The sequence below is a fragment of the Capra hircus genome, chromosome 2 (assembly GCF_001704415.2).
Source record: "Capra hircus breed San Clemente chromosome 2, ASM170441v1, whole genome shotgun sequence".
Taxonomy (NCBI): Eukaryota; Metazoa; Chordata; class Mammalia; order Artiodactyla; family Bovidae; genus Capra; species Capra hircus.
Genome location: NC_030809.1, coordinates 105316301 through 105343149, shown reverse-complemented (window position 1 = coordinate 105343149; position 26849 = coordinate 105316301). Strand labels below are relative to the sequence as shown.

General features: G+C 36.4%; 1 protein-coding gene across 4 annotated transcripts in view; it reads right to left on the bottom strand.

Moving 5' to 3' along the window:
* SCN2A (sodium voltage-gated channel alpha subunit 2) overlaps positions 1-26849 on the bottom strand; it is a 145985-nt gene that overhangs the window by 49845 nt on the left and 69291 nt on the right. For 3 of the 4 annotated variants that reach the window (XM_018063994.1, XM_018064002.1, XM_018063997.1), the window contains exons 6-14: positions 26259-26350; positions 25106-25378; positions 20075-20138; positions 18410-18551; positions 18062-18268; positions 15964-16251; positions 10016-10363; positions 5599-5731; positions 1086-1324 (exon numbers count right to left, since the gene is read on the bottom strand). In XM_018063994.1, the coding sequence (XP_017919483.1) occupies positions 1086-1324; positions 5599-5731; positions 10016-10363; positions 15964-16251; positions 18062-18268; positions 18410-18551; positions 20075-20138; positions 25106-25378; positions 26259-26350 (1786 nt within the window). Of the gene's footprint in view, positions 1-1085; positions 1325-5598; positions 5732-10015; positions 10364-15963; positions 16252-18061; positions 18269-18409; positions 18552-20074; positions 20139-25105; positions 25379-26258; positions 26351-26445; positions 26538-26849 lie in introns of all 4 variants that reach the window. The other variant, XM_018064007.1, reaches the window with a different exon arrangement.

Sequence of the window (26849 nt, the reverse complement as noted above, 5' to 3'; positions counted from 1 at the left end):
TATCCCTTGCTCACTTTTTTATAGATAATGTTGAGGTGATTCCTACATATATGAAAACATTTGGACTAGGTAACATTATTGTCCTTTCCTAAAGTTCTGTGATTTTGGGGCATAGCTTAAAACAGTCTCTGAAATATCTTTTAGAGTTTCTGATACAGTATTTAGAGCTTTCATTGCTCTGTCAATTTCTCATGGGTATAGATCCCCTCACTGTAAAATGCAGGCATTCATAGTATTTACCTGAGGACTGACTTTGTGGGTACCTAGAAAGTGGGATTTTATGTAAACCATTTAGCACAATGCCTGGTACAAAATAAGTGGTCAGCATATATATTGTAACTTTATCAGTTAAGACCTATCTGGTTATAATAGAACAATAATGGTTACTTCAGAGTCTAAAAATATTGTATACCATCCTTCAGAATATATCATTTACTATCTATACAGAACCTGTTTATATGTTCATTTATCAAGGTGGGAGGTTCATGGGAACTTAATTAACCTCTTACATTGATATCAATATATGTTACCTGAATTTATTCATATTGACTTCAATTTCTATCACTCTACCATGTAGCCACGAATGTTAGTATAGAATTTTAAGTTAAAAATATGCAAAACTTAATTATTTATAAATTCCTAAATGTATAGGACAAATTCAAACAGAAATAATAACCTCTATATGATGTTTCTTCCCTTAAAAATCCATCTACAGGTATGAACAGATATTTTTAAATTATCTGACTTAATTTGTTTGACAAATGTAAACATGTCTGAAAGAGTCTATTCTAAATACCTGAGGAACACATCAGCATTTTACCATAGATCTATGTCCCCTGTAATTCAAAATGATCTTTTTAATGAATTTATATTTAATTCTAAGTCAAACTATAAATAAAATCTTTGACTCTTTTCTATTGCTTAACTGAAGCAATATAATTTGTTATAAAAAAGTAATGCTGCACTTTTGTTGCCCAAGTAAATATGGCCAATTGATTCATATTTAATTTGAGAGTGATATGTGAAATTCATTAAAGTAACCATAAACTCTTTCAATGAGCAGAGTAGCCCTCAGTGAGCCTTACCAGGTTCCCAACTGACAGCACACTGCTAAACTGCTCCGTCATGGGGTAATGCTCCATGGCCATGAAGAGGGTGTTTAAGACAATGCAGATGGTGATGGCCAGGTCAACAAAAGGGTCCATCACAACCAGGTTGACAACATGTTTCACCTTTAACCATGGCTTACAGCAGTCCCAAATCAAACACATGTTAGCAAATTTATACCAGCACGGTGGGCATTTCTGTCTGGATTCTTCAAGTTCTGGAAGAAAACAGAATACTTATGAAAACTGCTTCCTCCTTTTTAAGAAGCCTTTGGTTTAAATTGAAAGTGACTCTTAAAAAATTCTGAAGTTGTTAAAAGGCATTATAGATTAATCTCATGGTTGAGCAGGAAAGCACTGATAGACTAGCTGTCATAAAAAATGTGGACAGGAAAAAAATGTGGATGGGCTAGTAAACTTTACAAATGTATCTTAGTTAAACATGGTTTCCAAGATTCTATCTATAACATTACACTATCTGATAATTATCTTCAAGGCTACCATAAATTAATGGGTAGGACTTGTGTCGAGCATACTTAAACGTCATCTATGTTCCAGATAGAGCACTTATATTATGAAAGACTTCTCTCAGGAGAAGTCTTTAAAACCTTTATTAGTCATGATGAATTTCAGTTCCCTGGATTAGATATGTTTTTTGGGTATTCTAATGAAAGACTTTTGTCAGTATCACCAATCTTAAAAGTTTCTGGTTAAACCTAATTAGATATAGTATTATGTATTAAACTTAGCAAGACTCTTTTCCCCCCCCACATTTCTTGATTTAACTGGACGACACAAAAGAAGAGGAAATATCCACCCTAAGAAAGTGAGATCCTCGCTGTTTCACAAAACGTGACTGATGCACTACTGGTAAAGTGCAAGAGGATTTTAGATGTCACATAGGTATAATCAATAAATTTTCATGAAATGCATTTATTTTAATGTGTTAAAATAAGAATCACACCAAACCTATGATAAAAGATTTCATATAAAAGCACATTTACTGAAGAAAATAGTATAATGATTTCAAAAAAGAATTTCAACTAAATAATAGGAGAGAGAAGACAGAAATGCACGGATCTGTAAGGTGATGCTCAAAATACTGAAAAAGTAAATATTGGCAAAGAATTTGGGAGAATTAGAAAGTGGGAAATTATCTACTATTTTTCTTTGGTATATTTATCTCAATCAATTACTGAGTGAGAAAAGGATGCAGATGTTGTTTTCTGCCAATATCACTCTCTATCACTTGCTCAGCCAAATGTGAGACCTGATTAGCACTGATGAGCACTAAAATTGAGGAGAAATTCTTTGTTCATCAATAGCATAACTGACTCTGGTTGGTCAGTTTAGTATTCCTACTGTGGCAACTGGAATATCTCTCCAAATCTGGGACAGTTTACTAGGAATTAAACTTTTTAAGGGAATTCATACAATGGACAAACACTACCATAGGTAGTGATTTTTGCTTTGCTGATAAACATTTACTAGTAATTTTATAAAGTTTGTTACTTCACTAAAGTAAATTAATTTCCTGATTATTTTTTACAGAATTCCATTAGAAGCAGATTCTTCAATTGTGTCCTTAGATACTGAAATACTTTAAGTGCCCAATTTATTTCCATTTCTCTTAATATGTAACTTCGTAAACAATAAAGAATAGTTAAGTTGTAAATCAGAAGAAAAACATATAGTTTTTCTGTGCTGTTTTGTAGATGCTTTTAAGACTCCCAAATAAACTCATACTGAAGATAAAAGGACAATATCATTTACAGTAAATAACTAAAGAGAACTGAAAAAAATCTCTTTGCCTATGTACAGTCAGCATAAGTATTTTTTAAAATGCTACTTGCAATTTAGTAGATAAAGAGAAGCAAATGGAAACTGTGTGGAAAAAAATAAGAGGAAAGTTCAAACGGGAAAACACAGCCAGTGTTGCTCATCTTGACACCAGGAAAAAGTGGAGCCGAGTTGTTAAGTTCTAAAATAAAATCATTCAATTACTCATGCCAAAAAGGAAAAGGAATTATCACACTTTGAAACAAAACAAAGCACTCAGGCGAGAACTACAGCCACATCTCCATTATTCCTGGGTGGGTTATCCACACTGAGACACATTTACAACTCAATTTAGATCTTTGCTGGTTTCCCTCAATTCCCCAGTCTTCCCCCTCACCTCCCATCATTCTTCCCAAAGATGTGACCAGGAAATATTTCCATGTGGTTTTTGCATGTTAAAAACCTGAAAAGGAACCAATTCATTTCTGTGTATCTCCTACAGTGTCATTAAGTAGGAGGCTATTCATAACCCTGGACAATGGAAACTGAGCTGTAGTTCAAAAGAGGGAAAACAAAAGTTGTCAGCGTGGGTCAAGAAGCCTGGTTGAAAAAAGCAAAGGTGAACTAAAACACGATTAGCCTTAGAAGAAAGGATCCCTAAATAAACAGATTATGTCAGCCTAAGACCCTTTTCCACCATTATCAGGAACCAAAAAGGACTATATTAAAGATAGTTCTAGTTGCCTGTGTGCACGATGTAGCTAACAACCAGCCTTGATTAATGCCAGATTCAGAGTGTTTAGATACAGTGAATAAAGTATGCTTTGCATTCTACACAACCAGTGCAAAATAGAATGGAAACTCAGCCATGTTCCTTGCAAAAATGTCAAGTGAAAATATCTGCAGATAGTAAAGCCAAACACTCAGTCTCCTGCTTCCTAAGTTACTCGTACCTCTAGGACATCATTTCACTCTAAGCAAGTCCATGAGACACGTATTCATGGAGGGCGATACGGGAATGTGTGCATTCATTTTTAACTCTGTATCTTAGTGGATAAGTTCAATTTTGTGGTGGTGGCTTGATGTTTTTAAGTAACTTCTCAGGTTAATTCAAACTTGCCATCAGTAGTGCAAATTAGTGTTAATTCAAACTTGCCATCAGTAGTGCAAATTAGTGTTAATTAAGACTTACCCTGTCTCCTTGTCTACTTCTTGCTTTAGGGAGCAGACATGCTGCTGACATCGGTAGCAGAACCACTGGCAGCTTCCTCTCAGTGGTTTTGCTATGGCAAGGAGCAGAAGACCAGAGAATCTTCAAAAGATTTACCTGGAGGGACAGGGAGGAGCAAGCTACTGGCAGCTGGGGGGGAAGAGGGAGTGCAAGCTAACGCAGGCGAGGTTGGGGAAGAACGTACTGAGTTTAATATCCCATAGAAATCAGTGAAAAGATTTCTGATACTGCATTAGGACATTACGAATGTTGGGACTGTAGTAACTGACATGGCTGTGATATATATGGCCATCTACATTGTGAGATTTTCCTGGCTGTGACTCTCAGGTTTTGAGTATTGATATTAAATATCACGGGATCTTTGCATTCAGACTGGAAAATAATTATTCCAAGAATCTATCCAGTATTAATAAAACTGCGACTAACAGAGAAACACACGCACATGCTTGTGTTCTCTCTTTCTCATTCTCCATCTTTCTTTTTCCTTCCACACATATACTCACACACACACTTGGGAGGGGAAGGAAAGGGAGGGTTATAAAGTGAAAGGGAGAGAAGGGCAAAGGAGAGCAAGGGAGGATGATAAAATATATTTTATATGAAAGTATTTTCCAAGGTGAAATTGATAGTTGATGTTTGAATTCATTAACAGCACAGAAAGGGATAAACATGTGCATTAACAAAACAATGACAAAGCAACCGATAATACTAGTTACTGACTGCCTTTTACATGCCAGGAACACAGGTATTTTATGGATGAGGTCTCATTTAGTCTTTACAACAATGTTACTCTAAACATCATTATCAATACTTTACTGGTGAAGAAGCAACTACAGAGCCACATATAGACACAGAGCCAATAACTGATCACAAACCAAGCTGTCCCCAAATTCTTTATTTTGGAATTATAACATCCAGACCTCTTAACAATATATTAATTACTCATATATAATCAGGAACTAAAGAGAAAGCTGAGATATTATTAAACTCTGATCAGAGAGAGAGGCAAAAGTAGTTTTACAAAATTTTGAAAACTTGGCTTCAAAGTGGTTAATATTAAACCCTAATTTCCACTTTTTTCATTTATACTTCTGGTTAAATCAAACGAGCTTATAGCTTGAGTCTCAAGCAGTTAATACAATTCACCTGTGTTAGCATCACTATAAAAATAAACATTTATCATTACATTCCTTTTGATGTCATGCACATGACAAACTTCAACAGTTTAGGAACTTAATCTACCAAGGTTATATTCCAGATATACCTTGAGTTTGCAGTAGCTTCCTGGAGGCTAAATGTAAAAATCTATATGAAACAACAGAATCCATGTATTGCATATAGAATTTACTTTTATTTAGTAAAAGAAATAATAGTATTGTGGTATCAATTCAGGAAGAATTTAACTCTTAGAATTTATGAAAGTTTTTTATCACCATTACCAAAGCACCACCAAGTAATTGTGCTGTAAGACTTTTGACATACCTTCCATGGTGTTGGTCAAAATACTAGCCATACTCATTGCTCTTTGCCTTGCCGTAGGATCTTCCAAAAGATCCATGGAAACATGGTAAGAACTGGACCGTCTCTTTCTTATTTCTGTTTCAGTAGTTGTGCCCTAAAAATAAAATTTTATGAAATAACTATTATTTTTAAAGGACAGCAAAACCCAAAGTGTTCCCGCAATAGGTGTTATTTCGCTAAATATTCACCATGCTTTGTCAGATATAAACAGCTCACTAAGACATTGCTAGAATCATCATTCTTGGGAAGGGTTTGAAAGCCCATCATATTCTCAGAATTCAGGGATGCCTGGGTTTGTGATCAAGATGGACTTTTCTAATTCCTCCAGCTTGGAGCTTTGGGCTGGAGGGATCTTGCTTCTTATAGGATAGAACCTTTTAGCATTTCAGTCAATCCTATCTAGAGCTTCAAACTGAAACATATTAGTCCTTGATTTACTCACATCTTATTAGATCTTTATATATTTTCATGTGGTTTAATGAATGAAAAGAACTTTACAGGTTTCCCTAATATGCATCAGTAGTAGCTCTCCTAAAGTGTGAATTCCATATTAAAAGCCTTCTGTTCATTATAGACAGGTACAGATACAGGACTGCACATATGATTTTGTATAGAGCAGATGGGATGAGATGACCTTTAAGCAACCCCATTTTTTACCTTCACACTTTGCCTTTCCCTGATGAGGCTAAATATTTTCAATTCTAAGAGACAACTTTTTTATTTAAAAAGCTTTGTTTCAGAGAGGGGTTATTTTTTTCTCATGAATTTTACTTTTCTTTCACAGTAAAATTAATTTTAGGGTGACCTAAATGAATGTTCATCCTCATTAATGACAATCCTATTAATGGAGTGGAAATTCTGCTTTTGACTATGTATGTATTAGAGGTAACAAGGTTAATAAAATAATGTTAATTACTGATAGCACAATAAAGTAAGTGAACAGTACTCATATTGCTATATAAATAAGGAAAATCCTCAGAGGAATAAAAGTGACTTCTTTATTATTAGCACTCAGACTTGCATTAGAAATGCTTGAGTGTTGCCCCTTTTTTTCTCCTGTGATTGTTAACTTCACTATCAATTGAGTGGAAACTCTGCTTTTGACTATGTATGCATTAGAGGTACACAGGTTAATAAAATAATGCTAATTACTGATAGCACAATAAAGTAGGTGAACAGGACTCATATTGCTATTTTATAAATGAGGAACATCCTTAGTGAAATAAAAGTGACTTTATATTATTGACTTCCCTGGTGGCTCCGATGGTAAAGCATCTGCCTGCAACACGGGAGACCCAGGTTCGATCCCTGGGTTGGGATGATCTCCTGGAGAAGGAAATGGCAACCCTCTCCAGTATTCTTGCCTGGAGAATCCCAGGGACGGAGGAGCCTGGTAGGCTACAGTCCATGGGGTCACAAAGAGTCGGACATGACTGAGCCACTTCACTTCACTTCACTTCTTTATTATTAGCACTCAGAATTGCATTAGAAATGCTTGAGTCTTGCCTCTTTTTTCTCCTATGATCACTAACTTCATTGTTTGAACTTTTGAAGTAGGAATAAATTTCTGCCCATATTGAAATTATGGTGAGTTTTTTTGGAATAGAAAAGAATCAATTCATTATATCATTGCTAAAAATCAAAGATCCCCCATTATGATGTCTTGCCTTAAATTAGAGTTTCAATGCCAAGGATGGGTTCTCTTGTAAGTGTAAGATAAAGTTATAAAATTTAGTTTAATTATTATTTAGTTAATTATTAAGAACGTAACATCCTATTAATGTTGCATCAGAAATGAAAATATTTTGCCTCATCAGAGAAAGTCAAAGTTTGGAGGAAAAAAATGGGGTCACTTAAAGGCCATCTGGTCCCTTCTGCTCTATACAAAATCAGGCATGTTATCCGATATTTGTCTAATTTTTAGTGTTAGATTTCAAACTCTCTAATGATACTACCAAGGAAATTCTTTCTTAAATTAAATTGCTTCAATTGAATTAATGTGAAAATGCAGGATATTGTGTGCTCTGGAAGGCAGCATTTGCCCACAGCTGTTTATTTTCTGTTGTTCTTTCTCTCTGCGGTCTTGCAAAGCCACATCTTTGGTCTGCCTCTGCAGCTCCTGCTATACTATGGTGCGGTGCCCTGCCTCACAGCACTTGATTGCAACATTGAAGGATGGACACCAAGCAGCAGGAAACAGATACTAAACTAGGCTTTGTTTAAACTGCCCGAATTTACCTTCAGAGATTTATTCCACCCTCTGTGATAGGACAGGAATGATAATTACTGATAAACACTAAATATTTTCTGATGGACTGAAATTCTCTTGCATTTATGTAAAGAAGTTGTAGATTTATTTTTGTGTTCTCAGTTAACATTTATCAAGATCAGAAATACTCATACTTCATTATGTGTGAGAACCATGTGGGATGCTTGTCAAGAAAGAAGAAATCACTGATTCCTGGCCTTTTGGTCTGGGTCTGAGTAAACCTGAGTGGGCCCAGAAGTCTTCATTTCTTTCTTTAAACCACTTTTGTGAAGTATTATCAACATGTAAAAAGCTATGTATACTTCACGCTCACAACTTGATGAGTTTAAGGATAAGTATATACCTGTGAACCATCACCACTATCAGTTCATAAACATTTCCATCACCTTCTACAGTTTCCTTCCACCACTTTATCATTGTTGCTGTTGCTGTTTGGGTTGAGAACACAGCATAAGATCTATCTTCCTAGCAAATTTTAAGTTTACAATTCAGTATTCGTAGCTCTAGTCATTATGCCATACGGTAGATCTCCAGAACTTATTTATCTTGCATAACTGAAACGCTGGACCCTTTGGTTATCAAACTCAGAGAAACAGAGAAGAATGGTAGCTGCCAGGGGTGGAGGGAGGGGAAAATGAAGAATCTCCATTTTAAGAAGTATCCCAGGGAATTCTGAAGCAAGTAGTCTGATGATGAAATTTATCTTGAGAAACACTGGGTAAAAATGAAAGTGTTTGTTTCCTTAACGATCTCTTCTTTTCCATTTTAGAAAATTTAAAGAAAATTAATGGGAGGTAATATTGCAATATGGATAGATTATAGGTTCAGTACCCAGCATATATAGGGTCAAATCCTAGCTCCATCATACATAGGCCTCAGTTTCCTCTCTGTAAAATGGAGATAATATTAATAACTATGATAAAGTATTATTGTGAGGACTAAATGAATTAATGCAAGTAAAATGTTCTGGACACTGTCTGGTACATAGGCATGATTATTTTTTAAGAGAAGCTGATATTCTTTTTGCATTTTTCCAGATTTTTCACAACAAAGTTATATTTTTATTCATAGTTTGATCTGATTCTAGGATACTTGAATATCTCTCTGGGAGAAGTGGTGGGGAGAGGCCAGGCAACAAAAGTAAAGATGATCAATGGCTGTTTCTATAATCCAAAGTAAGAAGTTCTTCTATTAGGTGACTGAAAGCTGACTCCGTATGATTTTAATGTGACTGACAGAGCTCATCCAACTATAATGAGTAAAATTTTGCAAAAAAAAAAAAAAATCATACAAAGAAGACTTTAATATGATTTGGTAAACTATAAAGTACAACCAAATTGCTAGAATTTTTTGTATTGGCAAATGAAATCTTAAATCTTATTTAATACCAAAGTTAAAAAGCACTTATGTTTTACAAAGGAAATATCAATAATATATCCCAGTGTCTTGTATTTAGCTGAAACTAAATCCCACTAAGTTCCGTATGCATGATCTACGGCCATTATGTTTATTTAAAAACTCAGGACAGTAATATAAAAATTGAAATCTGCTCTAAGTTATAACACATTACTTTACCAGGTACTTCGAGTGGCTCCTTTACCATATAAATGTACGATGGTCATTTGATTGGGTGCTAAAATGTTATAGCACCTTGACATGCCAAGAGGAAGAATGTTGTGTTGCAGAATTTAGATGCATTTAGTATACTATCTACCTCAAGTGCAAGTATCAAGTTCTCCTTTTAAAGGATCAGAAATAACAAGATGCTAAAGATGGGTATTTATATCATTTCTTGCATTTATTTTGCTTATATTAATTACAAATAATGCATGATAAATTGTTTCTGTATTTTCGGCAAGTTTGATAGTGTGGTAATAATGATGGAAGACTTCTCGTTATAGTCTATGAGATCCAACCTATTTTTTAATTCATTTGTAGAAAAGTCTGAAAGGAACAATTTGACAAAATAAGTTCATAACTTGACTGAACTGACCCTTGGCCTTTGAAGAGTAGACTCACTAAAACTCATACAGGTGGAAATAGAAAGCCATTCCTGCCTGCACCAGCCACACCTCCCTTCCCAACAGCTGCAGGTTTCACTGGTCTCACCTCTGGGAGGAGCTGCCCAGCAGGAGATGTGAGGGCAGAAGGGCCCCCGACCAGGGAGACCACTCCGTTGCAGTCCACAGCACTGTGCATCTTCCCGTTCATGGGCAGAATGGGGAGCACCCTGGAGGCACGGCTGGCCTGGCTGACGTTGCTGTGGCGCCGCTCCCCATGTCTGTGCGGCACAAACAGAGAGTCTCTTCTGCTGTCATTGTCCTCAAAGGTGCTGTGCTCATCATCCGCAAAATCATTCTCAGAGCCAATATCCTTGGCTCGGCCTCTGAAGCTGAAAAGGCTCGCCCTACTGTTGCGTCTTGGAGAGAACAGGGAGCCACGGATGCTCAGTAGAGACTATCAACAACAAGGAAGGATACAAAAACAGATGAACAGAATTAAGTGTTCTGGAAAATATGAGCCAGGACTCATCATTTCATAAAGCTGGCTTACCTAAGAAAAGGCACTGGATGGGTGTGATCAAGGGCTTATATGGTAACTGCTGGTGGCATTCTGGAACTTTCTTCTGGGTTCAGCTCTTTTATTTTGCTTTCCCTGTTTCATTTTCATCTTCTGAGCTCTGATTTTCTGTCATTTTCTTCTACTTTACCCATGACTTCAGACAGTCAGAAGTATCCCTGAAGACTGTTTAGTTTCATTTCTGGCACTCAGAACTGAATCTTTACTAAACTCTTCTCTAGAAACTATTCTTATTTGACAATCCAATAGAGAGCAATTAAGTACACAACTACATTTCGTTCCTTTGAAGTCAAAACTACACCAGTAAGAGTGCACTAGTGACCACATGACCACACCCCAATGCAGATCTCACCACAGAGAAAAATGAAATCAATCTTGCTAGTAGGTCTGTTTAATTATAGTAACAAGGAGCAATTTCTCCCCTTCCCCTTACATATTTTATAACAGTCCTTATAAATAATTTAAACAAATCAAACTGAAAGACTATATGATTCATTCCCTGATTTTCACTCTTTTGTCTGTCTCAAGAAATCTGAAGAGCACCATATTTACAAAAACCTGGTTTTCACTAAGTGGCTAGTCACAATCATTTAACAATTTTCTAGATGGCTACAATGTCACTGGCATCATTCATTTTACCTTGATTCTCAAGCACAGTAGCATTGAGCACAATGAATCCTAGGCTGTTTACTACTGCTGCTGCTGCTGCAACTTCACTCTAGGGAGCACTTGTTGCTGCTTCTCCAATATCCATTTGTCCTTTGTCTGTTGGCAGTACCCTGATTATCTTCAAGAAATGGTCTCTGGCAAGCCCATGATCCAGGTCTAGCCAATGAGTGTATTCCATGCCTCTGGCCATGGAGATGGTTTAAAAATAGGTAGGTGACTCTGAATGGTCCACTGACAGTCACCAATTTCTTTTGCAACTGAAAGGGGTGCATTTTTTATTGAGGTTGCTAAAAACCACTGACTATAAGTTCGGAGCCATGGTGGGCATCTTATCACCATATTGGAGGAATCTGTAGATGTGGAGAGATACTTCACCCAAGTAACATGTTTTGAGCCCTTGAGTCCAGCTATGCCTAAAGCTACTCATCGATATTATTTTCATGATCTAATTCTCTTTTTTTGCTTAAGCTGGCTTAAGTTGGATTTCTATGATTATTGATAGAACACCAACCCATCATTTAAGCATTACTAGTTTCATCTTTTTATCTCCAAAAGATTTAAAGCTAACTAAAATTATTATTTTGTACCTATATATATTTTACATTACCTGACTAATAAGTATTCATTTAATTTTATTTTCAGCTAAAGAATGATTTTCTCAGTGACACCTATGAACATCTATAAAATGTCTGTAATCTTTAAATATTATCTTATATTATATGATCTTAGTCATTATTTACAGAAAGAATCACATCTAAGAATACTGATCTACTCTCCCAGAAGAACTTATTTCTTCTTTTCCTACACTCATGCTTTTTCATCCTATTATCAACTTCATTAGTAAAATAATTCATTTCCTTTATTATTTCCATATGAATATTTTTAAAATCTCTCCTACACTATCCAGTTTCTTTCATGTTTCCTTTCTCTATTTACAAGGGACTTTGAATTAGATATAAGGACATAATATCTACAGAACTTATGACCTACTGGTTAGCATTACCTCAGAAAGAAAGCCAGAAAATAAATGCTTGACAATAGGAAATAAAGTAGAAATTACATATATGTACCACTCTTAGTTTATATTTTTATAGTACAAGTACTGCCCTCAATTAGTGCCAGTAGATGATTTTGAGAGAAATAAGTTTAAGTTATACAATTAGATACAATGTTTCTCAAAGTTCAAAGGTGTATGTGGCAGCTATATGAAAAATGATTGTTTTCCATGTGTTAGCCTCAACTTCCACTGCTTACATTAATTACATAAATCTATAGCAATCAATATGCAGGTCAGGAAGCAACAGTTAGAACTGGGCATGGAACAACAGACTGGTTTCAAATAGGAAAAGGAGTACGTCAAGGCTGTATATTGTCACCCTGCTTATTTAACTTATATACAGAGTACATCATGAGAAACACCTGACTGGAAGAAGCACAAGCTGGAATCAAGATTGCCAGGAGAAATATCAATAACCTCAGATATGCAGATGACACCACCCTAATGGGAGAAAGTGAAGAGAAACTAAAAAGCCTCTTGATGAAAGGGAGAGAGGAGAGTGAAAAAGTTGGCTTAAAGCTCAACATTCAGAAAACTAAGATCATGGCATCTGGTCCCATCACTTCATGACAAATAGATGGGGAAACAGTGGAAAAGATGGCAGACTTTATTTTTCTGGGCCCCCAAATCACTGCAGATGGTGATTGCAGCCATGAAATTAAAAGACGCTTACTCCTTGGAAGGACAGTTATGACCAACCTAGATAGCATATTCATAAGCAGAGACATTACTTTGCCAACAAAGGTCTGTCTAGTCAAGGCTATGGTTTTTCCAGTGGTCATGTACAGATGTGAGAGTTGGACTGTGAAGAAGGCTGAGCACTGAAGAATTGATGCTTTTGAACTGTGGTTTTTGGAGAAGACTCTTGAGAGTTCTTTGGACTGCAAGGAGATCCAACCAGTCCATTCTAAAGGAGATCAGTCCTGGGTGTTCATTGGAAGGACTGATGCTGAAGCTGAAATTCCAATACTTTGGCCACCTTATGCAAAGAGTTGACTCATTGGAAATGACCCTGATGCTGGGAGGGATTGGAGGCAGGAGGAAAAGGGGACAACAGAGAATGAGATGGCTGGATGGCATCACTGACTCGATGGACATGAGTTTGGCTGAACTCCGGGAGTTGGTGATGGACAAGGAGGCCCAGTGTGCTGTGATTCATGGGGTCACAAAGAGTTGGACACGACTGAGCGACTAAACTGAACTGAACTGAACTGATAGCAATCAAATGTCCTGTTTCAAACAGAGGATGGATGGACAGTAAGAAAACAATCTGCCATAATAAGTGGATCTTTGGTTTATCACAAATACAGAGGGAAATAATAACTTCAGAAGGCCAACAGTATCTTATAAAGGCTTTAAAAATAAAATATCCAGATTATCTTGAGCCGTGGTTAGAAACTGCACTCTTGAATTCCTTCTTTCCCCTATCCCACAATAAGAAGTCTTAAGAAGTCTAAAAAGTATTTCATACAATCAACCTACTCTGAGGAAATTATAATCCAGTGGTAAAAGTATATATTATATTTTTTTCATATGAAAATATCAATGGTTACCAATACAATTGCCCATCATGTCCCTATAAAGCAATAGTTTTTTTAATACATTTGGGCCTTGTGCCCTTGCAAAACTTAGCAAAAGCTATGGACTCTTCAACACTGTACCCAGGCTCACTATTTTCAGTATTACTTACAGGGTCTTGCAAAGTGAAATTAGTATGACTTCAGCATCCCTCCCTTTTTCCCCCTCCTTTTCTCTCTCTCTCTCTTTGTATCATCATTGCCCTCTCCATCTTCTTAATTAGTTGCTTGATTACTTATTTATCAGATAAAAATCTTCAGTTCTATTTTTATACAAATACCACTTCAGAAACAGATATCCATTTAAGCCAGATATTACATGTTGTATAAGTCAGTCATCACCTATGATACCCAGCTAGTTAGGAAGCAGAAGTTTTAAGAAGACAGTATGGGGAAAATGTTACATCTTTGGATAACATCTACAGAAAAAGGTGAGCTAGAACCTAACATTTTCAGACTTTACTATTCCGCCTAGAATTAGTTCTATTGGCCTCAAAATAAAGCACACTGGGGTGACTCTCTGTGGCATCTGGTATCTGGTTTTCAGTTTCAAATTTTGGTAGTTTTTCCCCAGCTAACGATTTCCCTTCTTTTCTCCCTCTCTCTTTTCCCTCTTCCCTTCCTTCAAAACAAACAATACTCTAAAAGGGAGATTTGATTTTCTTTACATTCACATTTATTGAGATTCATGTCTCTACTAACGGAATCAATTATTATGACAACAACATGAACAAGGGTGAGTAAATGCTGGTACTTATTTTAAAACAGGTTCTATTTCAAATTTGAATTCAACTGCACTAATCCTTTCATTTAGCATATCTCATAATGTTACCTAGACTTACAGTGAATGAGGCTGACCTATAAAAATTATATACATATTAAACATAATGTTATGTGAGACTGTGGATACAAAGAACATATATAACCCTAAATATACATATCTTTTAAATGAAATCAAATTGTAAGTTTTCTCATCAGTTTCTTAAGACTTTTTAAAAAATATTCTTTCTAGTCAGCCTAATACAGCAGAAAGTTCAAGGGTTTCAGTGTCAGGCCAACTGTGAATGCCACTTCAACCTTTAATAACTATATGACATTGGGCAATTATTTAACTTCACTGAGCTTAAAAAGAGGTGAAAACAGTCATATTCAGAGTTGTTAACATTAATTACGGTAGAAGAAGAAGAATGCCAAACACAAAACAGGCACTCAGCAAAGAATACCACCCCTCCCCTTGTCTTCACATTTGCAGATTGGGGATGAGGATGACAGTACCCCCTAGGGCTGCAGTGAGTGGCCTCAATAAGTTTATACTATAAGAAGCAATGCACCATGTAAGTGTTAGCCATTATCAATGCTGTCAGTGTTCAAATTGTTACTGTTAATTGTATGGACATGAAGTTTTTCAGTACCAAAAACCTGTAAATCTTTTGATAATTTTAAAAACAATTAATGATCCTAAATTTCAAAGTTACAGCAGCTGGTGTTGGTAGATAAGCCAGAAGCATCTAGATAACATTTTCTGTACTATATAAGTCAACATATTATTTTCATTCAAGTCTCCTTAAACATGAGACACAGGTAATCAAGTGCAATTAACCACAATTGTTTATTTAGCATCATAGATCTTCCTCAGTGTGCATCTACCTAAAATTTTTGATGACACTTTTAGAAAAGATGTTGCTCTGGTTTCCCTTGAAATAAGAACACAAAGAATACATTCCTCATATGAAGTTGGCAGGTGGATGGGAACAACCGCACAGATGGTCTGAGAGAATCCACTCTTCAGTTCTAGGAAGCTGCCACTCAGAAAACTGACAGTTACTGGGTCCAGGCACCACAGCTAAGAAGGGACGGGAACCATCTGCTGATTATTCCTCAGGTGGAAAATTGCCCTGAGATGCTTACCAGTCTTTAGGGAAATCTCAAAATCACAAGTCTTCCCAAGTGCAGTGGGATCTATGCTCTAAAAATGCTTTCCTGGAATTCCAAAAAGTTGTAAAACTCACAAATTCCTTGAGATCATAACCAAAACTTATTCATCAATCATTACCATTCTGAAAGTATCGTGTCATCAAGGAGGAAGGCAGTTTTATCTCTAACCAAATTCTGGCATATTTTAAATACATGTGTTTGCTATAACAAATGCAATTTATATAATATAATATGTTTACCTGATGTGGAGAGGAAAACCTCTTTTCATATGTCAGCCTGCTTCCTTCTAAGGAAAACCGGAAACCTTTTCTTCTTATGCTGTCTTCAGATTCAGATTTGTGGACCCCATCTTCCTTTTCTTCTTCTCCAGACTGTTCTTTCTGTTTCTTCTTCTTCCTTCTGTTTTTCAGCTCTTTTTCACTCTTGGAGCTCAACTTTGATGCTACTGAAGAACTCTCTGAGAAAACCCCAATCCCACCAGCACCGCTGAAGTCTCTTGATTCAGCTGAAGCTGCTGCAGCTGCTGCCTAGAAGGGTCCAAGGGAAATGGCAGTTGCGCATAAACTTTGAAAACCTCTATCCATGTCACTGCTTCACTTATCTTTGGTATCATGAATATGTGATTTTAAAAAATGATTCTCCATTCTAGTATGTATTTTGGAAAACAGCTCATATATTGTCATTGTCGGGCTTCCCAGGTAGTGCTAGTCGTAAAAGTCCCACCTACCAATGTAAGAGACACACAGGTTCAATCCTTGGGTTGGGAAGATCCCCTGGAGGAGGGCATGGCAACCCCCTTCAGTATTTTTGCCTGGAGAATCCTATGGACAGAGGAGCCTGGCAGGCTACAGTCCATAGAGTTGCAAAGAGACAGACATGACTGAAGCAACTTAGCACACACACACATTATCATTAAGCCAAGAAAGAATTAAAATTAAGAGAAAAGTGAAAGATGACACATGTGACTTCAAAAAAGATCTTCAAGCTGTGTCTTCACACTACACATTCTAATTATCTAATAAAATGCATAAGACACACAAATATCATAAAGATTTTTTCTATTATTTAAACAATGTCATAAGAAGCAAATAATTTAAGAACTAAAGGTTTCCTATTTTAACCTGATCTAGCACACTTCCACTTGACAATGACTTTTAGTGCCAGTATAAATATTTAAATTTAATTCAGTCAAGTATTTTGTTTTAATAAACCTTTTTTTCTTTTTGACTTAAAATGATTATTTCACTAAGAAATGCACAATGAAAACAAGTTAGAGACTGTATATAAGAAAACCCTCAATCATGGCATCTTGAGTGAATTTATGAATTACAACAGTACAATTATTGGAAAGATAAAGTGCTTAATATTGTTGCTGCTATTCCAGTATAATTTTATTTATCTGATCTTTATTACATATTAGGATACTCAGTGTTAAAAGGGAATTGTACTCTACATTCAATAAAAATGAATATAGGCGATTGGATTAACAACATTAAGTCAAGCACATATAGCTAGAGAAATTATTTGGAAACTTCATTAAGTCCGAATTATAAGATTTACAGGGTAGTGGGCACAGAACGTAATGACTTAGCATGTTTATGTACCAGTGTTCCCTTTACGCAGTCCACAAACTTACATTTGAATTCTTCAAATAGAAAATAAATATTAAATAGGTCTTTGTCTTTTTTTCCAGACTCTATAAAATCATCTTCTCAGTTTGACCTCGGTTTTCTGAACTTTCCCACCTCTAGTGACTCTAACGAAGAAGCAACCAGAACTTAATTCTGCTTCTTCAGAAGATTAAGAAAATAGTTCATTTGAAGGCATGTAGGTATAACTACTTTGTGAGCTTGAGTTAATGAAGGGTCACAAGGGAGAAAAAAAACTGCCAATAATCTCATTATAATTTGCCATGTTCATATGCTATTACTATAGTTAGGTGATGTTAGCGGCTCAGTCATGTCTGACTCTTTGCAACTCCATGCATTGTAGGCTGCCTGGCTCCTCCATCCACGGGATTCTCCAGGCAAGAAGACAGGAGTGGGTAGCCATTCCCTTCTCCAGCATTATCTTCCCAACTCAGGGATCAAATCCATGTCTCTGGCATTGCAGGTGGATTCTATACAGTCTGAGCCACCAGGGAAGCCCAAGTAATCATCAAAATAAAAGAATAAGTCTCTAATTACCAAATAGGCTCCTAACGCTTATTAAACACATATAGCATGTTTCTAATGTCAGTTATCACTGCTGATTTTGTGTGTTTAAATATCTGTGATCTTGACAGTATGGTCAGAGGATGGAGATAAACACAAAGGGGCTCTATGTTTGCTACTATACCTGAGCTTCTTCTTGTTGCTTTTTAAGCTGTTCGAGCATCTGCTGAAATTCAGCCTCTTTCTGCTCTGCCTCTTCTAGCGTTGCCTGATTCTGTTCTTCATAAGCCATGGCCACCACAGCCAGGATCAAATTTATTAGATAGAAGGAGCCCAAGAAAATGACCAGCACAAAAAATATCATGTATGTTTTCCCAGCAGCACGTAGTGTCTGTAAAAATGGAAGAGATATTTTATTAAATTTTATACAGAATGTTACAAGCATGCACTCTCAGTAATAAAGCATTTTACAGCAGTTCTCTTGATCTCAGGAGTTCATGCTTCCCAGAAGAATCATTTCATCTGTTCTTACCAGTTGATAAAGGTTTTCCCAGAAGTCTTGAGTCATGAGACGAAATAAGGACAGGAAAGCCCAGCTAAAGGTGTCGAAGCTTGTGTAGCCATAGTTGGGGTTTCGACCAGCCTTCACACAGATGTATCCTTCTGGACACTGGCTGTGATTAGGTGAAAAGAAAGAGGGGACATCAGTCACTGAAAGTTGGATGGCTGGTTTTCCTGTTTTTGTGGACCCTGATGTCTATTTTATGCAACACAAGAAAAAGCAGATTGTTCTCACTTCACTCAGTGCTGAGTCCAGGACTAAGGGGACTGATTTACATAACAACAGGATCTGCTAAGTCTATTTGTGGATTTCTCTGTGATTCATGATTGCCATTATTATATTTATCATGCCTCCCTATAAGAGCAATCATATTATGATTACTATCTTCCGAGATTTGTGAAGATGAACAGAAAAATAAGTCTGCAGGGGAAAAATTTGATTTTCACTGAAGATATCTAGAGGCAGAAGTGTGTTGAATGTGGAGACAGGAAAGAGGGGTAAGAAAAAGATTGGGGGGGGTGCATACCAAGAGGAGTGAATGAGTCTGCAGAGTGAACATTTCACAGTATGACCTTAATGATTAAGCTGACCTGGACTCAACATTGTGCTTGACACTCTGGGCTGTGTGATCTTGCGCAAGTTGCTGGTTTGGAACACCTTGCATGTAAGAACAGGCTAATAACAGAACCTGCCTCCAAACTTACAATCACTGAATAAGGCATCATATGTAAAACACTTAGTACAGTACAGAGAAGAGTTAAAATCAATCTGTTTTAGTTATCATTAAGATCTGGAAATAAACGCAGCACAATATCATATGAGCTAAATGCAAAGCTTGTTCCCATTGGGGTTCTACTACAGGTACTAGTTACTAATGTCCACAATAGCACCTCCCTCAGAAAGAACATCAGACTTCCATTTGTGATTCTAAAATCTCGTAAATACAGAAAGAACTATTTCTCTGAATTTTCCTCTTAGCTTTAACTCCAGGGAAAATGCTTCTTAAAAACAAGCATTCACATAATGCCAGTTACGATAATTAAAAGTACTTATTGAATGCTGTAATAGCTATACATTCATTAATCCATTTAATTCTCACAGCTACCTTATAATTTATTTCCACTTATCCCATGGGGAAATCAGGGCCAAGGAGAGGTGACATTATATGGTGAGGTTCGGGTTTGAATTTGTGTAAACTCTCCGGTCTATGCTCTTAACCACTTTGCTAAAATATGCTAAATGTGGACTCACCACAGATCAGATACTGATAGTATCTTCAGATATATTTTATGCCATGGAGACCACATTAGTATATATAGAATATCACACTTACAAAAGAACATGGTTATGAATTCTATTAACTTGAGCTTTTTATGTATATGTATTGTTTTTCTTTCTATTTTCCATTGAACTAATTTGGAAGATTAGCTGTGACCCAGTATGGAAAAATAATTGCTGCATGAGTGTGTGAAGGAGGTGAGAATCCACACTTATCCCAGCTATTTTGAGTCAGCGTGAAGTGGAATTTATGGAGGGCTTTGAATGAGGAGCAAGTCGGGGCAGGGTGGGCAGGAAGTGGCAGGTTAAGGCCTAGGGAGCAGTGTGGACTGAGGCTCGACACAAAACAGCACTTACCCTGCATCAGAGCTGTTGCCACAAAGCAGAGCATCATTTTGCCCTTCCAAAAAATAAAAGTGACCTATTTAAAAGAGCAAAGAATAGAAAGAGTTATTTTGAAGAACCTTCAAAACGCTTCAGCCACTGTGTCTGGGTAATAAAGCTTACATTTTTTTAAAGTATAATAAAATTGATAAAATAATAAATATGTGTATGAAGTGAAATGAAGTGAAAGTCACTCGTGTCTGACTCTTTGTGACCCTATGGACTATACAGTCCATGGAATCCTCCAGGTCAGAATACTGGAGTGGGTAGCCTTTCCCTTTTCCAGGGGATCTTCCCAACCCCGGAATCTAACCCAGGTCTCCCGCATTGCAGGGAAGCCCAAATATGTGTATGGCTAAATGAAAATAATAACTAATACTATACAAATATCACAAACATTTTTGATTAAACAAATGTTTAGAAAATCTGTTTAAAAAGAAATTTTTTAAGATGTAACTATTATAGCATTCCTTATCAGTATTTTTGGCAAATATAACTCAAATCATTTAAGTAAGTGTTAGTCTCAGTCATGTCCAGCTCTTTGCAACTCCATGGACTATGGCCCGCCAGGCTCCCCATTCATGGAATTTTCCAGGCAAGAATACTGGAGTGTTATTCCTTTCTCCAGCGGATCTTTCTAACCCAGTGATCGAACCCAGGCGAGATAATTAAAAAATAGTTGTCAAACTGATATTTTTTACTTGGCACAAAAAGTGAGAGAAAGAAAAGCCTTGCTGCTTCTAAATGCTGCCATGAAATAACATTTTAGTCTACATGTTGTCAAAATGGATTCAGACATGTTTTTCCCGCCACTTTTAACTTAGGTTCTTGTGAAAAGTGGGCTTAGTTGTTTGCCCTTTCCATGATGCTATAAATAAGTTCTTTGTTTTGAGTTTTGGCTTGATTATTGTCTTTCAAGATAAACTTGTCCCTTTGGAGATAAAGATTTTCTAAGTATACCTGGTTTTTATTCTTAAGGAATACCTTATACATGACGCTAATAAGTTGCAGAGAATATCTCAGGAAACAGACAAATGCATAAACATACATATTTACATATTCACATACAAAAACACACAGACATAAACACATTTAAACACACACACATATCCCTCACAAATTTATTTTTTAGTTTTCAGAAATACTTAAAGTCTATATTCAAAGAATATCTTAATTGATTATATAGGTCAATCTGAGTCATAGTTTTATGAAAAAAATTAGATCATTACCTCATAACATATCAAAAAATAATTATAAAGATTTAGAAATAAGTCCATTAATATAAAAATATGAAGACTTTCTATAATGTAGAATATATGAGGCTGTTTTATATGTAGAATATCTAGGTGAAAATTTGTATTATCTCTGAATCCAGAGGCATTTATAAACTTAAATATGGGGGGAAAAAAAACTCAAAATTTGATGACTTGATTGCCTAAAAATCAAAGTCATTTAGGCATCAAAACAATGAGAAGAAAAACAAGCTAGAGAATACATTTGCAAAAAAAAAAAAAAAAAAGCAAAAGGTTAACATACTTGATAAATTATCGAATTCTTATGAATTTCCCAAAATATACTATACTTTTACAGAATAATGAGCAAAAATACCAACAGATAATTCACATTATATAAAAATATTAAATGCTAATGCTACTGATAAACATATTATAAATTCTACCACATTAATAATTAAAAAGAGGATATACTTTTCTCTCTGCCATACAGTAACAGTTAATATTAAGGGAATTCAGTAAGATAGACACTGCTATAGGAGTTATATAGTTTGATCTCTCTAGAGCGGAATTTGAGACTATGCCTCTCTAGCCATCTTTCATGCAAAGATGGGCACATAAAACACAGAAATCGTATGGACCTAACAGAAGCAGAAGATATTAGGAAGAGGTGGCAACAATACACAGAAGAACTATACAAAAAAAAAGATCATCATGGCCAGATAAGCATGATGGTGTGATCACTCATCTAGAACCAGACATCCTGGAATGTGAAGTCAAGTGGGCCTTAGGAAGCATCACTACAAACAAAGCTAGTGGTGAACTATTTCAAATCCTAAAAGATGATGCTATTAAAGTGCTGCACTCAATATGCCAGCAAATTTGGAAAACTTAGCAGTGGCCACAGGACTGGAAGTGGTCAGTTTTCATTCCAATCCCAAAGAAAGGCAATGCCAAAGAATGTTCAAACTACCACACAATTGCACTCATACACGCTAACAATGTAATGCTCAAAATTCTCTAAGCCAGGCTTTAACAGTACATGAATTGTGAACTTCCAGATTTTCAAGCTGGTTTTAGAAAAGGCAGAGGAACCAGAGATCAAATTGCCAACATCCATTGGATCACTGAAAAATCAAGAGAATACTGGAAAAACATTTACTTCTGCTTTATTGACTATGCCAAAGCCTTTGACTGTGTGGATCACAACAAACTGGAAAATTTTTAAAGAGATGGGAATACCAGACCACCTGACCTGCCTCCTGAGAAATCTGTATGCAGGTCAGGAAGCAAGAGTTAGAACTGAACATGGAACTACAGACTGGTTGTTGCTGGGAAAGGAGTATGTCAACATGGCATATTGTCACCCTGCTTATTTAACTTAATGCACAGTACATCATGCAAAATGCCAGGCTAGATGAAGCACAGCCTGGAATCAAGACTGCCAGGAGAAATATCAGTAACCTCAGATATGCAGATGACACCACCCTTATGGCAGAAAGAGAAGAACTAAAGATCCTCTTGGTGAAAGGGAAAGAGAAAAGTGAAAAAGTTGGCTTTAAAATTTAAGATTCAGAAAACTAAGATCATGGCATCCGGTCCCATCACTTCATGGCAGTAGATGGGAAAACAATGGAAACAGTGACAGATTTTATTTTGGGGGGCTCCAGAATCACTGTAGATGGTGACTGCAGCCATGAAATTAAAAGACCCTTGCTTCTTGGAAGAAAAGTTATGACCAAACTAGACAGCATATTAAAAAACAGAGATATTACTTTGCCAGCAAAGGTCCATCTGGTCAAACTTATGTGTTTTCCAGTAGTCATGTATGGATGTGAGAGTTGGACTGTGAAGAAAGCTGAGCACCAAAGAATTGATGCTTTTTAAGTGTGGTGTTGAAGACTCTTGAGAGTCCTTTGGACTATAAGGAGATCCAATGAGTCCATCCTAAAGAAAATCAGTCCCAAATATTCCTTGGAAGGACTGATGCTGAAGCTGAAACTCCAATACTTTGGCCACCTGATGTGAAGAACTGACTCACTGGAAAAGATCCTGATGCTGGGAAAGATTGATGGCATGAGGAGAAGGGGACGACAGAGGATGAGATGGTTGGATGGCATCACCTACTTGATGGACATGAGTTTGAGCAAGCTGCAGGAGCTGGTGATGAACAGGGAAGCCTGGCATGCTGCAGTCCATGTGGTCGCAATGTGTTGGACCACCACTGAGTGACTGAACTGAACTGAACTAAGCTTCAATATGGTCAAACTCTTTAGCATTCCAAAATTCTGTTAGTATAAATCTATTTGAAAGAAACAGTCAGAAATACATGAAAAATTTATGTGCAAAGATTGTCACTATGCTGCTATTATAATATTAATAAATAGGAAAGCCCATAAATAATGAAATTATTTGTTTTATTTATTCACTTAGCCAGTGAACCTTAATCCCTCCAGTATAAATCTTCATACCAATACTAACTTTTAAAACATTAATATAATGTGGGAAATGATAAATTTTCATATAGTTCTAAAAGTCATGAAAGATACCTCAGACTAAGCATCCCTGTAGAATACTGATAATCAAGAGACCAATTGAAGTTGGCCAGTTAATTGTACACAGAGAATGAGGAATGTGGACATTACAATGACAAATTCAATGCCTTCAGTAAGAAAGTATACTGAAGTATGTGTGTGTGTTTAATTGCTAAGTCATGTCTGGCTCTAGACTCCAGGGACTGTAGCCTGCCAGGCTCCTCTGTCCATGGGATTTCCCAGGCAAGAATACTGGAGTGGTTGCCATCTTCTTCTCCAGAGGATCTTCCCAACCCAGGGATCAAACCCACATCTCCTTCATTGGAAGGCAGATTATTTACCACTAAACTACTGAAGCCCTATACTGAAGTATATCATTACTATGTTTTTAAGTCCATCTCTAAAATAAAATTAAACAATTCTAATACAATGATTGATACCAAAGAGATAAGCTGGAATAAAAATATTATAAAGGTAGGTTTTGAGTTTATACTTTCTCATTAATAAGTGATGCTGGACTAAGGCTGCTTAACTTAATTTTCTGATGAGTACACAAATTCAGATTTTATCTTGATTTTTCTACTCCCAGATACATCATAAGTGCTCAGTATATATATTGAGTCAAATCCCTCAGTCTTCTTAGCAATCCATTTCAGTAAAATACACTGAATACTTAAAATTACTGATTTATTTATTAAGATGACTGAAAACTCTTGATCAATGTCTTTCAAATAAATATTTTTGTTTATACAGCATTATATTGTATTGCTCTCAAGACTCATTGGGGAAAAGAATATGTCTTCACATGGTAGCTTTTATTATGTTGATCAAAAGTTAAGGAAAAAGGAGTAAGGTCTCATTTGATTTCTATATCATATATATGCGTGCATGTGACCTCAGTCGCCTCAGTCCTGTCTGACTCTTTGCAACCCCGTGGACTGTAGCCCACCAGGCTCCTCTGTCCATGGGGTTCTCCAGGCAAGAGTACTGGAGTGGGTTGCCATGCTCTCCTCCAGGGGATCTTCCCAACCCAGGGATCAAACTGGTGTCTCCTGCATTACAGGCGGATCCTCCACCACTGAGCCACCAGGGGACTTCCCATCACACATATTAAGTTATTTTAAACTGGTCTAACTAATTTGGTTCACATCAAAATTGAGACAATTTTCACTATATATACTTTTTTTTTTAATATTTAAAGGACTAAATAGCTTAATGGTTAAAAGAGTATATCTTACTTTTATCTTCAATATATTCATCCCAATTAAACATGCTCACTGTCCTATTGAAAGTGGTACCGTTCCCATCCAATGAGTTATTAAAGAAGGAAGTGATGTTTAGTTCAAAGGAAGAATTATCTGGGGGCCATTGCAAACATTTGTTTCGCAGGTTGCCCATAAACAGCTGTAATCCTATTAGTGCAAACACGCTTAGGCAGAACACAGTCAGGATCATTACATCTGAGAGCTTCTTCACCGACTGGATTAGGGCCCCCACGATGGTCTTCAGGCCTACAAATAAAATCAAAGGGAGGAATTTAAGTATACTATTCAACAGCTATGTTATAGAGAAAAACATCAGGAGCATGTCCTGGAAAATAAAGATGTCATGCAGAATGCCAATAATATTAGTTTAATGTTCGTGACTGAATAACACTTTCATGAAAAGCCCGCCAGCTGGTGAAAATGAATGAAAGCAGAATTTGTATTTTCATTAGAAAACTGTGAATGGAAACAAACCAAAAGTATATTTCCAAATACTCCTCAGAGCAAAAGAAATGGTTTTGATATTCATGCTTAAACATCAACCTTGGATAAAGACTTTGCTTTTATTTGCAGATGTCTTACTCCCTAACCGCTCACTGGTTTTAGAAAATCTGTATGAATAATATTGTAAGAAATCTTGAAGTCACTGAATTATGAGGTTATATATTGGTGAATTCTATCAGCTTGAGAATGGGTTAAAAAAGGAAGACATCTGAAAACTGAGTCCCATGCAGCACTCATGCTATCTCTCGCTCTTTTATTTATTTGAAGTTAACATAATTACCAATTTTAGACCTAACTGGTCAAATTTGCATCAGTTCAAATGCCTCATAGTTTAGCTTCTATGCGGAAAGCTTGATGTTACAGGACGCAAACCATGTAGCCTGTCACTGCAAATGCCTCATGCAAAAACTTGTTAAACTCAAAGGCTGATTTAGAACTGATCATTTTAAAGAAAACAACTAGTAAAAGCAAAGAATCAAATCCATCCAAAACCGGATGTATCGATTCTTGCTTTTTTACAAACATTTGCAATAAGTGAAAAGCAGCAAGGCTTACGCACAAAAGCTGTGATTGTACCACTAATGCTGCTGAAGTCAGCCTCGGTGTTTAACCTAGCTCTCACCTGGAATGACTGAAATTGTTTTCAAAGCTCGGAGAACTCTGAAGGTTCTCAACGCTGAGACATTGCCCAGGTCCACAAACTCTGTCACATATCTGTAATAGGGAGTTCACACACAAACACAATAACAGAACACAAGAAACAGTTGGAGATATAAGGGGCCTACCACCTTATACCAGTTTCTTCTTACCTGGAATTACAGAAATAGTTTTCAAAGCTCTCAAGACTCTGAAAGTTCGAAGAGCTGAAACATTGCCTAGGTTTACAAATTCTGTTACATACCTGTAGAATTAAATCAGAGTTATTCAGAATTTAGGGAAATCTAAGTTGGTCTTTCAACAAGACCTTTTCAACTTCAATGAGTGTTGCCATCATATTTTCCAATTAAGAGGAAAATGGCATTGTTGTTGATCATAATCTCTATTACTCGGGAAACATTTTATTGCTTTATACACTAATTGAAATCAAAGCCATGTAATTTACTATGATAGTCCCTAACTTCTCCAAAGTGCATAATTTGATTGGAAGAAAAAATATCCTAAATTCACAGGATAACCAAGAAACATGCTTGATTTGTTAAAGGAAGCCACCAAG